This window comes from Dermacentor silvarum, unplaced genomic scaffold (genome assembly GCF_013339745.2).
Source record: "Dermacentor silvarum isolate Dsil-2018 unplaced genomic scaffold, BIME_Dsil_1.4 Seq64, whole genome shotgun sequence".
In the NCBI taxonomy this organism is placed as follows: Eukaryota; Metazoa; Arthropoda; class Arachnida; order Ixodida; family Ixodidae; genus Dermacentor; species Dermacentor silvarum.
In genome coordinates, this window is record NW_023606558.1 from 38,328 (window position 1) to 56,653 (window position 18,326).

At 44.5% G+C, this 18,326-nt stretch overlaps 1 protein-coding gene across 2 annotated transcripts; it reads left to right on the top strand.

Moving 5' to 3' along the window:
• Positions 1-1,927: 1,927 nt before the first annotated feature.
• On the top strand, positions 1,928-17,741 carry LOC119435344 (cell death-inducing p53-target protein 1). Of its 2 annotated transcripts, none has more exons than XM_037702234.2 (4): positions 1,928-2,074; positions 8,348-8,438; positions 12,585-12,855; positions 15,993-17,741. In XM_037702234.2, exons 2-4 carry the CDS (start codon positions 8,351-8,353, stop codon positions 16,099-16,101), a joined length of 468 nt encoding a protein of 155 aa, XP_037558162.1. In that variant the 5' UTR covers positions 1,928-2,074; positions 8,348-8,350; the 3' UTR covers positions 16,102-17,741. The 2 variants fall into 2 exon arrangements, with proteins under 2 accessions (XP_037558162.1, XP_037558164.1); XM_037702236.2 differs by lacking the exon at positions 1,928-2,074 and adding an exon at positions 2,861-3,471.
• The last annotated feature ends 585 nt before the right edge of the window (positions 17,742-18,326 follow it).

Sequence of the window (18,326 nt, forward strand, 5' to 3'; positions counted from 1 at the left end):
GTTTTCCAAGAACGTATTAGCCGATAAAAAAGAAGTACTGGGTGATTTTTTGTGTTCTCGATCGTTAACGTTGCTACCGGGAAATCGTAGGAAGCGGGATCGTATCAACAAAGTTCTACTGTAATATAATGCAGCAATTCTACTAAAGGTGCTGTATGCTATACTTCATTCTCAGACACATAATGCACGTCCCTCTCCCCCATCTGCACTGTAGCATCGGAGCCTGCTCAGGGCAACTTCTTAAAAGCATATCTGACGCCGATGCTAACAGATTAACTTAATTTATTTGCCAAAAATATGCACATACCACCATGCTTTTTCTTCTGCCCTCCCAAATCCGGCCCTCCTCTCTCTTCTCCAGCAGTGCGCCTAGGTGGCACTGACCACTACATTTCCCCTTGACATTTGATAGTTCTGAACTGGTCAGTTGAGAAGGAAATCTATCCCGGCCGCGGTGGCCGCATTTCGATGGAGGCGAGGCGAAATGCAAAAACGCCCATGAGCTTGCGTTGTAGTGCATGTTAAAGAACCCCAGGTGGTCAAAATTAATCCGGAACCCTCCACTACGGCGTGCATCATAATGAGAACTGGTTTTGGCACGTAAAACCCCAGAAAGGAAGGAGAAGGAAATCTGCCAGTCTTTGGCCGGTTTCTGCGTGCTTGGCGGTCAGGGTATCTCCTGGTTTCTGGCCGGGGGTCACCTGGGGGTCGGGGTGGGTATTGTTTATACCTTGCCTGGCTTCTGGAGGGTCCATGTCGCCAGGCAGTGGTCCAGTTTCAGGAGCATTTGTGTGATCTGCAAGTTTTCTCAACAGAGAATCGTAGGGGTCCCACCGCTCAGTGCATTGGGTTTGTCGACCTCCCTTAGGTGGAGCTCAAAGAACAAGGCATTCCTGATGACAAACTTGTGCAGTTGTGGACAGTATAAGTGCGAAAAAGTTAGGGCTAACTAGAACACATTCTTCTGTTTCTGCTTTCGTCATATCAACGATTTCAGCTTGTGCATTTACTGAGTAGGCTACACCATCTTTGGCAACTGAATAAGTAGCGATCGGAGATGGTGCTTTCGAGTTATTACTTGCGTAAGCTGATCTACTTTGTAATTGTTCTCAGTGCATTTTTCCATGAGTGTACACAGTTCGCTGTGCACTATCATCGTCATCCCCACTCCCTCTCTTTCATCTCCTCTCTTTTTCCTACCTAAAGTAGCAGGCCAGAGACAAAACTCCTACGGCTGACCGCTCTGCTTTTCTCACATTAAAAGACTTCCCGTCTATCTCTCTCTCTTTTTGAAAGTACTCTGCATTGTATGCAAAATCACGCCCTGCGTACCACAGTAATAGTAGTAGTAAGTGGCACGTGTGGAAAGGGAAATGTTGGCGCTATCTTCTGCAGCCCTTGAGGGAGCACGGCTCAGCGCCCGTATGATGTGTGGGAGAGGAGGATTCGCGATTGGCAGTCAGCCTCTGAGCCGTGCTCCCTCAAGGGCTGCAGAAGATAGCGCCAACCTTTCCTTTCCCTCAAGAACCACTTATCATCATCATCATGAGTACGTTATTTCGGCAATTATTACGCCGAAAAGTACCGTTTTTCACCGTTCTTCTTATCAAGTTATAAAGAATTAGTGCTTCCGATAGTTCTAAAGAGCTCATAGCCCCTACAATATAATTTAGTGCAGACGTCATGCACTTGTGGTGGAGCTCCAATCGACCGCAGCAGAATATTGCGGCGCGTCGCTTGTTCAAAATTTCGCGCGCTGCTGCCATTAAATTAATGAACATTAAAAAATGGGATTGACTCACCAATGTGTATTTGCTGTTTTAATTAGAAAATAAATGGGATTTGAACGCTTGCAATGTAGTTAAGCGCTGGGTTTTAACCTGCTCTGACTTGCCCTGACCTCTGACGGTACATGAAGAAAATCTGTTCGCCGTGCAATCCTGCCTCGCATGTGGGGCAATGAATGGCAACAAGAAGTGCGTGTGCAAGTGAAGTCGGTGGTGAAGTAAGCAAGCGCTTGTTTTCTCTGTCGACAGTTCGGAAGGCCGCGTGAAAGCTCAGCTACGTTAGCCTGGTAAGTTTTGTTTTAACCACGCTTTGCTTGGCTTCTTTAATTGGCTGCTCTAAAACTTAGTTGTTAAAATCGAGAGTTGCGCTCTGTCATTCCGAAACTTGAGTCAAACGTCCGGGAAGGACGAAATACTTCCTGAACAGCCGTCGACTAGTGAAAGGGATTTGTCTCTCGGCGCCTGATCCAGGAAGTTTTCGGTTGTAGTTAAAGCTGAGGCGGATTTCCAGTAGCAAAGCGGTGGCCGGATAATCGCGCGTTCTTTGATTTTTTTGTGGCTTTGGTGTAGGTGCCAACCGGTCACTCCGAGCCGAATCGCACGACTTGCAGTGCGTGTCATCAGCAGGTGCCCCACTTACGTTTCTCCTTCGATCCGGCTACTGACCTGGCTGTCAGGTCTACGTGTGGCGCACTGAGTGGTCCGCGATGAGTCATGACTGTTTGGTGGCCTGTTGTGTTTACGTCTATGCGTTACGCGTGACGCTCATCGCCCTGAACAGGTTTCGCCGCTAGCTCGTTCACCGGGATAGGTCGACCTTCCAGGAATGGTGCGTTCGCTTTGGGCTGCGAATAAACGTATTGTCCCGTAAGGGACATACCCTTACGCGGCACCATTTATTATTAACAGCTTCGCGGCTCCGTGCACGTGGAAAGCCAATGGTGCTTGGGTGCTGCTGCGATTGCTTAGCTGGAGGGCAATCGCCGTGCTGACGCAGCTTCCGGGAAGTTGATAAAGTACGGCCTTAAAGCTACGTTGCGCCGAGCGATATATCGCTCCGGCGCAGGTTGACTACACAAGCAGCAGCCGACGCGTTCGGTTTTGTTTAGAGCAAGGCGCGGCCGTACCTTGAACAGCCGTGCGCAACGCATTGCGACGTTGGTTGGTGGTTTTGCTGCAGGAAGTGCGTCCCCTGCGAGCGTACTTAATCTGGCTTTTACTGCCAGGCGTGGGCCGTGCTCTCGCGTCACCTGCTTTGCACCTCTCGGCTTGTTATATGCGGGAGTCGTTGAACAATAAGGTGCCCCAAGGCGAAGCTTGGCCTGCATAGCTTGCTCACCCACCTTAACGCCAGCTGTTGCGGCGACTCTGTTCACACAGTGCCGTCATGCCTCCCTCCTCCTCTATCCACCTGTGTGACTCTTGGCTCGCGCTTCCCCTTTTTTTATTTCATTCTTTTGGATCTCTCTTCAATGAGGACAATGTGTGAGAAAGGGTGCACCGAAGGACGGGAAAAGGCAGACCACTGTCACCTGCCAGACTTGTAGGCACAACTGTGGCTGCTGTTAAGGGATCGAGGAGCAAAGTCTCTTTCCTTGGTGTCTGTGCTGAATCATCTTAAGTGGCACGCTGAGTGATTTGAATGAGATTCACCAGACTGGCATGATGGTCCAGCGGAAAAAAGGTTTGAATTGAAAACAAAACGTTTTTCTTAGGGAGGCTGACGGTGGAAAACTTAAGTGTCTTGCAATTAATAGATGATGCAATAAAAAAATATTGCATCACATATGAAAGACTGTAAATGTACCGTGTAATTTGATGTAATGCAGTCTCATACTTTTTATGTTGCAAAATGTGCCTTAATTATTCATTCACATGGAAGGTGTACCTGTTAACCAGCAGTCGTACCGCACTGCTTGTGCTCACAACTAAAATAGTATGTCGCATACTGTAAGCACGAAGGTGCGCAAATAAGTGGTTTGATGCAACCTTACGTCCGCAAGTTGTAGCTGTTGTGTCCAATGATGACAAACTTCCGGCGCGCACATTATGGCAAAGCACGGCCTTCAAGATTGGGTGTGGGATTTGGATACCAGCTATTGCAGCGTCCATTTCGTACTCAGTTCTAATGCCCATGCCATATTTAGGGAATCTTTCCAGAAAGAAAGTGTGTGTCACAATCGGGTAAATAGGTAACCACCTGGGGTGCATCAGTGTGCCGCTAAAACTAAGTGCATGAGTGTTTCTGCAAAACTCGCAATACCGTGTGCAGCAGCAGAATGCCACAGACACTGCTATCGCGGTGGGTAATTTCACTGACCCACCGTGGTTGTGCGGTGGCAGTGACGTTGCACTGCTGAGCTCGTGGTCGCAAGTTCGATCTTGGTTGTGAAGGGTACATTCCAGTGGAAGCGGTATGCAGAAAAATGCTCGTGTAGGTACTTATATTTAGGTGCACATTGAACAACTTCAGGTGGTCAAAATTAATCTGTCCTCCAGTGTGGCATGCTTCATAACCAGGTTGTGGTTTTGGCATGTAAAATTCCACAATTTGATTACTTGTATTTATTTCACTGATACTGTGACAGGGAGAAATTTCTGAAGTCGATATTGCCTTCTGCTTTTCATAAAACCAAAATGTGATGCGGTGTCGCAAGTTTTGAAAGCGTGAGCTTGAGACTAGTTATACTTCTTTGTGGGTGAAGGAGGATTGTACTGTGATCTATAAGACCCAAAGACTCACTCTGCAGAATTTGGGAACTCCTACTGCACAAGAAGACAGGGGGGGCAATTGGAGAATGATGCGGAGAGGTCTTTGTCTTCCAGAGGACCTAAAGTAGCCTGATGGTGATAACGACTGCACAAAACTGCCAAAATACGTGTAGCTACACTTTTGAAATCCAAGACGTCACACTGACGTACCAGCGCTGTTGTTTGCTTACAAATTCAGGAGGGTAGCTTGGGCTTCAGTTTATCTGCTAGTAATTAAATGTTTTTTAGACAAATAAGTGGAAATTGCAAAGAATACTGCATAAATCGGTTGCATTTCAAGACGGACCTCATATAAGATACAAGTTCCTTTGACACCCAGCCTTGTATAACTTTTTGTGACTTCTTTTGATGTAGACTCTCTTGTGCAGTTGCTCAGCTGCTGTACCTGTTTCTGTCGGTATGCCGTGATAAATTGTCCTATTGTTTTGTTGAATGCGTTAATAAGACTTTTAAAAGACCTTGCCACCAAGTCAGCGGAGGCAGTGACAGTTTCTGTTGTAGAACAAAAGCAGGTGCCTGTGGTCATGCACAAAAATTTTTTTCTTTTAGCGTTCTCTTGAGAACATTGTAAGGATGCTTAGATTTTAGGACTAGAGTGCTATATATAAAATGTCAAAGGTTAACACATATCACACATACGTCATTTCCTCATATTGTGTGCCTATATTGCAGCTGTTTTACTTTGGCAATGCCAGGCCGACATGTTGTTCAGTCCTTGCTTCTTGATGAATTCGTGCTGGAATGCTGTAGGAAACAGCTGTTTTAGCCTTGAGTGTATTCATTTACTGGTGCCCAACAGGCAAAGCTTTTATGGGAGCAACACACTGCGTGACTAAGATGGAGGATGCGGCTACAGAGCATTTAACCCTATGGGTGCTGAGTGCATTTCCGCGAGTGCAACAAATTCAGTTTCTGTCTGAGTAACACATTAATGGGCTTTAATTCAAATGCTGTTTATTGGCCTGATGTTGCTGAACGTTTTACAATATCTTAAATTTGAAAATTTCAACTGAGACGTGTGAATTAATTATTTTAATTAAGAAATCAGTGTTCCTCTGGCAACATGGCCTCTTCGTCGCTGTCATTGGCCCCCGATTTATTGGCAATATGTTGCTGATCATTTTACAATATTTTAAATCTGAAAATTTAATCGGAGACACGCTAACTAATTATTTTAATTCGTTAATTAGTGATCCTCAAACAACATGGCCTCTTTGTCGTTGTCATTGACCTTTAGAGATGCCTCATAACCAGCATAGAATCCCCTGAATCAGAGTTTATAAGAAGTTCTTAACTTCAGGAATCATTTCAAGTTCTTTAATTACCTCTCTCAGTCACCATGGTAGCCCAGTGGCTATGACGTTGCACTGCTGAGCTGTCGTGGATTCAGTCCATGCCACGGCGGCGCGTCCTGATGGAGGTGGAATACAAAAACATTCGTGCCTCACACATTGGGTGGACGAGAACCTCGCGGAGTTCACATTAATCTAGAGTACCCCACTACAGTGTGCCTCATAATAAGATCATGGTTTTGGCATGTACTATCCCATAATCTGAGTTCAATTTTTAATTTCCCCCCTCCCATTGGCTTCCCTATCCCTTTACAAGTGTGTTCTAGAGCTTTACAAGCATGATTATATGCTTGTAAGGCTCTGGAACACTTGTACAGGTAATTTTATACAGAGACTGTAAATTATCTACACACTTCAAACTTTTGATTCACATCACCCATGACATGGTGCCCATTCTCTGCAAATATAGCATTGCTACCACCTTTGGCTTTATCAGGGTCATGGGGAAACTTGGAAACCTTTTCGTATGATGCCTCCAAGCAGATGGAAAAGACTGGTTTAGAAATTTGCATTTAGCCCTGAGTAAGTGCATACATTTCAAAATTTGCCATCATATCACCCCTAGCATTCTAACTCCTTCTAAATGTAAACTTGAATCATACAGACACCGTGAAAAACTAGCACATAATACTTTCAAGCGCTTCTAGTCACATTAGAAGCTTTGCTGTAAAACAAAAACTACTGTAAAATTTTAGTTTAGCCAACTTCTGAGTAGATGGTGCAACGAGTCTATGGCTGTTTCATGTTCACGAATTCTCCCGGGCACGGCCAGGGTGTGCTTCGGTGACCACACAATTATACTTGGGGCACAGCGTTTAAAGGGTTAATTCTGCTGAATAATTGTGGCCCTGTGCTCGCCAGGTGCTAGCAAATGCTGGTGTGCCAATTTGTGCTTTCACGGCAGTTGTTGCAGTTCTTTGAAGACATGATACGAGGCTGTTGACACGGTTACAAATATAATACATTACCATCAGAATGACAAAGTTGAGCGAGTTCGTAGGGGTTCACGGGGGTTTGAAAGATTAGGTGTAGAAGACACGGACACAAAAGGACCGAAAAGGTACGTTTGTGTCGGCCTTTTTGTTCCTGCTTTGTCTGGGTATTCTGCATAGGCCTAACCTTCCAAATCATCACCATCATACTAATTTCTGTCCACTACAGGTTGAAGACATTTCCCAGTGATCTCTAATTATTCATCTTTGTGTCAGCTAGCTCTCTCTCCTATGCCTGCAAATTTCCCTATCTCTCTGCACCATTCAATTCTCTCCCATCTTTAACTCCGTTGTTTCCACTCCCTTGGCATTCATTCGGTTTGTTTCTCTTGATCTCAACTAGGGGGAACATGAGCTCCCTGCATCTGGTATCTAATCCATGCCGCTGTCTTCCTGCTTTGGGTGACATTTTGGAATTCGCTCCGACCCGCTCTGTCATCCACTGTGCTGCTGCTCGTTACATGGCCTGTTGTAATGGCATAGCAGACGACAGTGTCAGCTGGAGAGTGTGCCAAAATGTCACCACATCCTACACTCACTTGACCCGTTTTCTGTCTGCGACACTCCTGGGAAACAACACCAAAACTGTTTTGTAGAAAAGCTATTATAATAAATTATGTTGGGTGCTTTGCGTGCTTTCCTGTAGTTTGTCTAGGGTTTCGAAATTTAACCCTGTAGTGCAAAGAATGAGAAGTCGAAAATATTATGTCAGTACTTCTTAATGCCATTGATTGTCCATGATTTTAAGTTTTTAGTGTCATATGTGAAGTTACTGCTACATGTGCATTTTTAATCATATGTTAACATTGTAATGATAGCTGCTGTAGATGCAATAGATTAATTGCCACCAAACGGTGCCAGAGAACACGAGGGACAAGAAGAGGAGACGGGTATGATCATAATGCGCTTGTGATTGTCCTATCATAGTATGATAAAAAAAAAAGAAACTTCTTTGGCGGCAAAAATTCAAAGAATCCCGCCAAAACATTAATAGGCACATTTTATGTTGAATATTTCAGTTCACTTCAGAAATGTTCGTTTTTTTTCTTTCTTGCGTGTGTGCAGCTGTAAATTGTGGGGGCTAACATTGAGAGCAAGAGTACGCATTCAACAGCCAAATGACGTGTGAGAACACAAGTTGCATTCAACTTTAATGCCATTAAGTATGTTCATATGGCACCATACAAATGGCTTTAAACTTAGTTTAAAAAGTAGCTGATCAGGCAGCTTGACAATGCTCTCAGCCCCCGATAACAAAAGCAGAAGTACAACCGGCACTTATATTAACACAAGAAAGTACATAAATTTTTAAGCCCATTCATAATCCACGCACACGAAAAGATAAACGTAGGCTTAATTAGGTTAAGAGCATTATGCAGCAGGGTGCCCATAATTGTGCAAGGTGGTCTTGAGCTCCTGTGACTTTGCTGTGGGTGCAATGCAGGACATGGCAGCAGAGCCGACCAAGGTCCTGCCCCCCGGCTATGCTGAGCCACCACCATCTTACCAGGCCTCCATGCAAGGCTTCCAACCCAGTGAGTACCCACTGCACACTGCTAGTGCCTGCATTTAAGATTGTCATGTGTTTAAATCGCAGGTCATTGTGTTTACGGTGCATAGAGTTGATATTTTATTTCTCACAGACAAGGTACACTCCTGTATCATTCTGTACAAATGAAATGTGAGCAATAGAGCAGCTTTAGCAATTAATAAATAACTTGAGGGCATGATCTCACACCACTACTTTTCCACTCACCGAAGGTGTTCCATCGAACCTCATCCGGCGCAAAAATACCTCCATTATATCTGATACTCATTATAATAAGTGTATATTTGCCACATGCAGACATTGAAGAGAAATATTTTAGATTTATTTTGGTATATTCAATAATTTGCTCTGTTTTTACCGTATTTACTCACGTAAGGCCCATACCCCCACATTGGAGAGTGAAAATTGGGAAAAAAGGGTTGACAAAGTGTCACGCATATACTTGCATGCTGGGGGATTCCCGCAAGCTACTACACTAGTCTCTCTTCAAAAAAAAAAAGAAGTAATAATAAAAAAGTGGCAGTTTCACCCGAAAAGCGAAGCATCGATTGGCGATAGCAAATTACTAGACAGCTAAACAAAGTAAGGATAGTAGTTTTATCGGCTGATAAACTTGTAAACCTTCGCTTACTAACTAAACTAACAAGCATGGTGTCGCGCATGCACAAGCAAACATGAACTCATCTCACTCGATGACGCGGAAGCTCACTGTCAAAATACTGGAGTGAGGAAGCGCGGTAGCAGCAGCGAGTAAATTAACCTTCATGCTGCCTCTCACTTCAATGCGAACTAAGTGGCGAGAACACAGCGCACACGAAGCTGTCAGCACTCGGCGGCACTCTGTCCCCATCGCAGATCGCTTTCGAGATAGGGCCCACGCGGCTGTGCCATACGCAGCAGCCGCCAGAGTAGAACGCCCCCCCCCCTCCCTCCCCTGCCCCCGGTGTCATGCGTGTGATGGAAGACGGTGAACTTCCTCCCTGCTTTTCTCCCTTGCGCGCGTGAGAGTGAGCCGCCATCGCCGGTTCACTCTCTCACGCTTTCACTTGTACATACAGCTTCCGGCGCATGGCGACTTTGTTATCACCCTTGGGCTTCACACGGAACATCATGGTGACGGCGACAACAGACATATGCCTGGAGAGTCAGCGAATGTTTAATTGTTCATAGCCTGGCTGCCAACGGTTGCATTTATTTGCATAAGCAGTCTGAGCGCTGGTCGAGGCTTCAGTGTGTATCCGTAAGCCTGCCTTGTGTAAGGGTCAGACTTTAATCTGAATTTTTAGTGGGTGAAAGCCTGACACGAGTAAATACGGATACTAGTACTTCAATGTAATTAAAGTATAACCTCAACGTATAATTATTTTGGTGGCAAGGATTCAGGAAAACACCCCCAAGGACAAAGTTGTTCTTCCCACACCACGAGCAAATTATGGTAGACAGTCCATAAGTTACACATTACCCATCCTTGCTAAATAAGTTCAGTGAAGACAACTTTGACACAACTTGCTACCTTAGTTCGTCTGTCGAAACTTACTGCCAACAGTGATTGTCCTGCATGAACTATGTAGTAGTTGCCTATTACATATCTACTTCAGTGTGTTCTGCTTTTTGTGTTACAGGTAAACCTGCTTGAAACGAACCTCCGTATAACGAATTCCTGGATATAACGAAGTTTTTCTATTCCCCACCTTTACTCCATAGAAGCACATGTATTTGAGATCTCTACGTAACGAAGTGGAAGCGGGAGACCCCCTCGAAATAACGCATTTTCCCCGCCAACAACCTAGAGATTTCGCCCCAAATTTTGTCATTTTTGCGCAAGCAGCAACCGGAAGCACCTTCTCCACCGCGACGGAATGCGAAGCGGCGGCGGCGCGCTTGGCACACTCGAATTCACGGCGACTGCGAGGCGAGCGCAAATGTGCGTGCGCGAGGCGGGCCTGCATCCCTCGACCCGGCGATCTTGCCGCCGTGGGCGTTACCTTTCCCCCTCCCGATAAAACGGGTCCAAAATTGCCTGTGCATTAGAATCGAGTACGACCCTAAATTTGCACTACCATATCGTCATTGGCATTTCAATATGGCCGCCTCCTACGCACTTCGAGCCTAGCTCCCGTAGCTTTGACAATGTGCTGTAGTACGTGTGCTTAGGCATTAGTCTACCAATTTAGTTAAACAGTGAATGTTTACAAGTTTATACGGCCAATAAAACTACTATACATACTTCGTATAGCTGTTTGCTAATTTGCTTTTGCAATCGATGCTTCGCCTTTCGGGTGAAACTGGGACTTTTTTGTTCATCGCAGCTTTAGTGTATTGGGAGTAAATCTTGAGCGATAGTCGTATTTCTGTATGAAAGCATGAGGTGCGCAGTACTGTAAAGGATTTTTTTCCCTCTCTTTTGGTCACGGAAAACGGGTGCGTTACAATCGAGGGCACGTTAGAATCGAGTAAATACGTTAAGTGTTTCTTTTTCGAATTTTCGTGCCAAACCTGCATATGACGAAATCCTCTTTATAACGAAGTTTTTCGGGAATTTGTCAATTTCATTATATCCAGGTTTAACTAACATATTCCACTAATTTAACTGCTAATTTTAAGGGTGTGCAAATTGTAATTCTTAAAACAGAGTCAAATCGAATATTGAATGTTTTTTGGATAGTTCTCGCATAATGATTGTCCGTTCACACCATCGAGTTTATTGACATTGTTACCAAGGTTCATAATCCGTGCATAATGAGCATCCATTTGCACCATCAATATTCACATTTTAGTTTATTGACAATGTTACCGAGTATCTGTCCTTACGCTGCATGTCAGGAAGCATACATAGCTTACTGAAAGCTCAAATGGAGCGTTAGGAGAAAAGCAGTTCTTTTGCATACTCGCGACTCGTTGGTGAGTGTGACTGGTATAGGATTAGGCGGAAAAGTCCGACTCCCTGAGTGACTCCACTACGTAGTGTAGCACTGCACTATCAGTTAAGAGTGGAGGTACATTACATAGTTTAGTGACACAGTGTGCTCCATTACGTAAATTATCATATTTAATGTCTGCTATGGCTACCAGGATGGAATTTATCACAGAGTTGGTGATCTAAATTATTCAAAAATGATTTGAAAAATACTCGACTTTACGAATAGTGACCATTCGCTCTTATCATGTATAGGGAAGTCAGAGTTGGCCCTGAGCTGAGGCTACCTCTTTATGAAGGAAAGTGGAATAAAAGGGAAAGAACAGACGACTTCACATTATAGGGAACCAAGACCATAACCTCCACAGGGCGTGTGCTATGCTCTACCAATTGAGCTACAGCAGTTACTGACTCCCTGTCTACTTTTTGGGATATTTGTGTATGTTTAGTAGACTGGTTGTCAGCCAATGCCAATTGCAGCATTGGCGGCGAATGTGGAACATCCTTTCAACCACGGCAGATGTCGCATAGTACGTTAACTTTGGCGTAGACATGGGGGCAATATGCTTGCATGTGCTACCTAGGGGCATCAAGGCTTCCAGAGTTGAGGCCCTAATCAGTACGAAAAACATTTGAGAAAAAGAGTTTTGGTTTTGACATGAATATTATTTGAACATCTGGCTTCTAGAGGGCAGTTTGAAAGGCTGTTCAGTTGTACTAAAAGATGTAAAATCTCAGAATTAGACGTTTTATTGGTAAAAAAAAATAGAGTTCATGCTGGGGTACCACTGTTCACAAGCTCATAACATGCAAGTAAAGTATATGAATGTGAAACACTGTTGTACAAATGGGGTCAGATATCAAGCTCTAGGATAAACTGGAAAGTTTGCTGTCTGATTTGTGCTAAGTGAATTACTATAGTAGTAAAGAAAACAACTGGCTATATAGAATGGTGATGTTTCAAATGAAGGATCATAACAATTAATGTCTCAGAATTTAAATTGTTTTAGTTCATTGCGGAGCAAGAAAGAGGCACGCAAGCTTTCATTGAAGGATGTTTATGCATGATGAAATTATCGGTTGTTCACACACCAATTACTTGGGGAAAAAGTGTTCTGAAAGCAAAAACAAAAAGTTTTTCAAGCATTGTGTTGATATAATATCGTAGCGCTGGAAAGTAGGATTTAAATTTCATATTGTGCTTGCTGTGCGCAGCCCCTGGCTTCCCTCCGACAGGTATGCAGCCCCCACCGCCAGGATTTGCAGCGTCAGCTCCCCCTGGTGGTGCTCCTGGTGGCCCCGCGCCCTATGCAGCATGGCTCCCACAGGGCACGGCTGTGCCCACCATGGTGGTCAACGTGGCCGAATGGGGTCCCTACCCCGTGCAGCTGACCTGCCCCAACTGTAGGGCACACGTGCTAACGGCCACGTCAACACGTCCAGGCCTGCTCACCTGGCTGCTGTCAGGCGCCTGTGTCCTCTTTGGGTGAGCACTGCTTCGTTTAACACTTTCGTGACCGCGGGAAAATTGGCAGTTTTCGGGTAGTCTGGTAATTATTTTTTTTTTTTGCTGCCCCAGGAAATGATTCATGTTGAAGCATTATGGTATCAAATTGTAGAAGAACTTATCTTTCCAACGGTATTAATTTCAAACAGCATATTTATTAAAAATTGTACGAAAAAAATTATCAAAACAAAAAAATCGCTACAAGAACGAGAAAGATCGATAAAAACATCAATGCTGCTTTGCACAAAAAAATATTTTAAAAAATCGAAATATACATTTTGAACAAAAGGGCCATATGAAATCAGCCTGCAAATATAAGCTCTGTATCTACAAAAGTTCTTCAGGTACACGCAGCACTCCGGAGCGCTATTCCAAGGTCCACTCCCGGCCGTCTTCGTGGACAAAACTCCACTCTCTGCGCGGCCGCCGGCTTACGGTCCAGTCCGAATGATGTTGACAACCTGCAGATAAGAACTGTGACCTTTAGAACACGCCGGAAATAATTACGTCGATGTGCGGCAGCGATAACATGGTCCGAGAAGAAAGCAAAACTCGCCGGCATATACCTGTCGATGTACTGAGGTGATTTGCCGTACTTTCGTCGTCCGTACTGATGTCCGTCGAATCGAAGTCGTCTTTTGAGTCTATGCTGCTACGATCATCCGCAAATTCGAGCCCAGATGCGTCGGAATCCGTCGAAACTCGCCTTTTTCCGTGGAGCGAACGCGCACGACATAGATGCCAAACGACGAGCGCTCGTCACCCCGACTATGCAGGTGCTTTAAAAATCCCTGCGTGGTGAAAAAGAGAAAGACAAATCCGAAACTGATAAAACAGTCTCTCTTTAACCCGCTCAATGGCGCTAGCTGTCTAAAGCGCTCGGAGGAGAGCCAAAATTCGAACTTGTACTATCGAGAACATTCTGTCGACAGGAATAGGCGCAGTCACGAAAGTGTTAAGATAACTTTCGCTTGACTAATGATCTTTTACGCCCCAAAGCAGCACCAGACTTGTGCACATTACTGAAAAAGAGAGATCAATTGTGCTTCTTTCAACGATACAATTAATTACTGTTGCCAGTTACCTAATACACTAGTGTATGGGCCACACCCCCAACTTGGCAGCCCTAAATTTGAGAAAACAATTTCAACGTAAAAGCAATCGCTTTCGGTGCCCCGACGTCACACGCGTGCATCGGCGAATTTTTGCTCACTGTGTATTTCCGCGTGCCGCTACTAGATGGCGAGAGCTGCGCGTTGACGTCTGATGCACTGGTACATTCGGGAATCTGGGGTGTGCACAAATCAAGGCTGCAGGGGCGCCATTGTGACGAAAAGGTTCAGCGTAGTGCAAGGGCTGCACCTCGCAAAAGCTATGAAAAAATAAAGTGCAGCCTTTACACAAGTCTATACAACAATGCGTCAGGAAAGTAATTCAGCAATTACTAAAAAGTAATCAATTACTATTATGTTGCTTTTATCCAAACCTTTTCAACACTGCACAAAGTACACTCAAGCCCACTTATAACAATACCGGTTTTTACAATATTTCAGATGCAGTAAACCTTGATATAATGAACTGCATTGTAACAGAAATTCTCGATATAACGAATTATTTAACTTTTCATAACTTGTTGTCTATTGTCTATGGTCTTGTTATCTATGGTCTATTACTTGAATGATGTCTTTAGAACCTCAACATAGCAAAGTGTGTTTATACACTATTTTAATACAGTATAGACCACTTATAATGTAACCGCTTATAGTGCAGGACCGGATATAATACGGTCTTTTCAGACTCGCATTAATTTCCCATAGAAATCTACGTATACCCATATTGCTTCTAGTTCAGTTGCGCAAGGCGAAATGCCGTTTGCAGTGTGGTTGCCTGGAAGTTCGGCAGTCAACCGAGACGGCGAATGCTCCCCTTAAGCCACAGATACACTCCGAAGTAACACGCGTGTCGAGCTCTGCAACTTCACGATGGTGAACAACCAGCGTCTATACTCCAACGACACGACGCAACCGGCGTGTCTGGCGCGTGAACAGCTTCGTTCCTATTTTTCGTCCGCCGCGCTTAGCCACCCTGGCCACGCATCCCAGCATTCCTCACGCCGAACGGACAGTATGACATGATGGCGGAAGCACACGAAGACCGGCCGCCGTTGTGGCTCTCTGCGCATTAACGAGCATGGTGCCATGCGCATACAAGCAAACATGAACACATCTCACTTGATGACCGCAGAAACTCAGTGTCAATTAAGAACACACAAGATACACAAAAAGGTAACGAAGAATGCAAACGTAAGCTTGCAGCAGCCGTGAAAACGACAATGCGTGTCTTGGGCTGCTCGGCCTCCACCAGCTCTGCGCTCGTCGGCGTCTTGTGCTGCAACTATTCGCGCAACACTTCGCCTTACGTAGATTTCAACTAAGTCTGCCAATTTTATTAGCGACTTCAGATCGTACGCTTTCTCAGTTAGTATGTCTTTCTTGTTAGGGAATTACTGCACCGAGTCGTCATCGCGTACGATTTTACTTCGACGACATGGTTTTTCGCTCAAGGATGTTGAAGGTCGACGGAAAGATGAGACATTGTATAAGGCTTTCGCCTTAATAAATCCATGCAGACGAGCGAACGCATGTGCAATACCAAGCTGCCGCGCCGCTACAGCAGCAGACAACGTGGCCTTTGGTAGCCGGACTCGACTGCGAGTGCCGTTAGTTCGCGTGACCACCGGCGGCAAGTGAAGATTACCGATTTTTTGCTGCCTACCCGAAAATAGAGCCTGTATGAGTGCATGTGGTTGAGAGCATCGCGACGTAGTTCTTTTCCGGCCGGTAAGTAGCCGCTAAACTGGCATTGGCGGTTAATTCGTACATCGTTTGGTGCGTACCTAAAGGTCATTCCCGGTCGACTATGTATTAATGGGGTTTGATTGCAATACAATATTTCCAAATTATTGGTAGACGACAACGATAATGCTATGCTGAAATACTCTTCAAGACAATGCACCCTGATCCCTCAGATTACTAAGTCAGTAGGTTAGAATAGTTTGGTTTTGTGTGGTATTAAAATTTACTTGGGTGTTGTCATTTGTCTCGGTGTATGTGCAGTTGCTGGCTGGGTTGCTGCCTGATCCCGTGCTGCATCCCTGAGTGTCAGGACGTGGACCACTACTGCCCAAGTTGCAAACGGCACCTATGCACCTACCGCAGACTCTGAGGCATGTCCGGTCGGCTAGGACACTTGACCGCAGTCTGGCAACGACGGGGACCATCAACAGCCACCCGGCAGCTTCCCTCCAGCATTTTGCGCACCACAGTTGTTGCTGGGAGCCTTCCGCATGAACCCATGCTGACCCCTCTTCCCGCGACAGCACCATACGGTAGACACTAGAAGCTTGTGCCTGAACGACGGCGCTTGCTGAAGACGGGCGATTTTTTGTCGCTTGCTGTTTCATAAAACTACCCCACCCACCAGTGCGCGTCGCAAGACGCCTTCCTTTCGGCAATTTTTGTGGCAATGTGCGCCCTTATTTTTCTCGCGGAACAGATAAGTGGAAAAATAAGAAACCAACATCTGTCTTTTAAAAGATGCGTAGATACTCCAAGATGCATAAAATGATGTTCCTTCCAGCTCCTCACACAGCACATCGTAAGTAGGTGTAGTTTGAAAGGCTGAAGAGCTGCAAAAGGATTGTTGAAATGCATTTTTCTTTACCCCGGAGGAAGTGTGGAACTGCTATCTAGTAGCCTGCAAGTTATTTCCCCGGGGAGACTGGCGCCTTCGGATGCAGAATGGCTGCTTGAAGGAATCGTCGAATACTTGAAACCATGTGTGTACTTGTTTGCCTGTAAAGATTCTTTTTTTCTTCCTGTGACTTTATGTGCTTGTCACCGAGATGACCGATCTCTTTCATTGTGATGCAAAATGAGTTTGAAAGTTTATTTAACATAAGTAAGTTATACAATTAGAAACTACACACTTTTGGGACCCAACAATTTTGTTAAAGGGTCCCTACTGATTGTTATAAAGGAAAAAGCACTTCTATAGCAGCTGTTATCTTACACTCAGAAATCACATAAAACAGAAGCAGCTGAAATAACTAAAAAAAAAGAAAAGCAACAAAAAAGAAAATACATTAATAGAGAAATATTTGACACATAAGTAATAAATGTTTCTAACAATTTTCTTCCTCGCATCAAAAAATATCAGCAGAGGAAAAGAAAAAAGGAGCATGGTGCAGTTCCAGCAGAAGGTTCATCCAACATATCCAGCACGTGGTTGCTCAGTGCTCCTAGCATCAACTGGTAGCACCGAATTGTGTTCTCCTTGCATGATGAAGAGCCCCTCAGCATTTACAACAAATGATGGAGTCAACAGAGCAAATATAGACAGAGAGCTGAGGAGATTTTTTGCAGAGCGGCAGTGCGAATACTGATGCTGCGACTCCAAGATTTGGTGTCGACAAACAACAAAGGGCAACATTGCCTGGCTAGCAGGGGGAACATGAGGGCACATTGAATGGTGCACATCATGAAGTTCACCTGTGAAGAATTGTGTTCCACAGTGCAACTGCTTCTCTTGAAGTGATCAATAGGACCTTGCAGGATTTAGTTGGTTGGTGACACGCTCACATATGTGGAATGTATTTTGCAATAATGTTATGGCTATGGCCTTAATCTGTTGAAAAAGAATATTTTGTTAAACCTTTTCTTTTCTTCCTTTTTTTTTTTAGTTTTGTGTACCCACGATCACGCATCCCAACTTTCCTGAGTTGCTATTGCACTTGTATGTTGTAGACAGAGATGTTAAATTGCATACTGTATGGTTCAATAAAGCAAAAGTATTCTTGATTTGCACCAATATGCCTGACTGTTGCACCCACAAACTGCATGCCTTCACTGTAGTATATTGTGACCAAGTATGCATACTATAAGCTTTTCAATTATGCCTGCAAGTGGGCCTCAACACAGGATTGGAGATTGCTGTGATTACAAAGACCTGTGTTGCCAGTAAGTTCAAGATTCAAAGCATGTTCACATCATTATAAAAAAAGTTGCAGCCAACATAAAAATGCCTTCGTTACATCCAATATTTGTTATAAGTATACACGCTGATACTGTTGGCAAAAAGAAATTGCGAATACACGAGCTGTGCCAGTGTTTAGGCAAAAATTTGCCTCTGTGTAACCGATGCCGCGTTAGGTCCCGCATTTTTGGTTTTGTTGGTAGGAGAATACGTTATTGAAATAAAACGTGGCCAACCAAATTTTAGATTCACCTCATTATGTCCATTAATTCTTTATATCCAGGTTCGACTAATACTGGCTGCAGTTTAGCTTTCGTTATTGCAGTATACACTAAGCTGTTATATTTTTAATATCTGCAGGCAGTAGTACTTGCATCGCCATCTCTTCACAAAGCTAGCGAAATGTTCACATGTCA

What these genes read in the sequence shown, in the direction of transcription:
- LOC119435344 (XM_037702234.2), top strand. Translation starts at nt 8,351, where the DNA reads ATGGCAGCAGAGCCGACCAAGGTCCTGCCCCCCGGCTATGCTGAGCCA. An exon ending in CATGCAAGGCTTCCAACCCA is followed by an intron (nt 8,439 to 12,584) that starts GTGAGTACCCAC and finishes TGCTGTGCGCAG; the next exon opens with CCCCTGGCTTCCCTCCGACA. An exon ending in GGCGCCTGTGTCCTCTTTGG is followed by an intron (nt 12,856 to 15,992) that starts GTGAGCACTGCT and finishes GTGTATGTGCAG; the next exon opens with TTGCTGGCTGGGTTGCTGCC.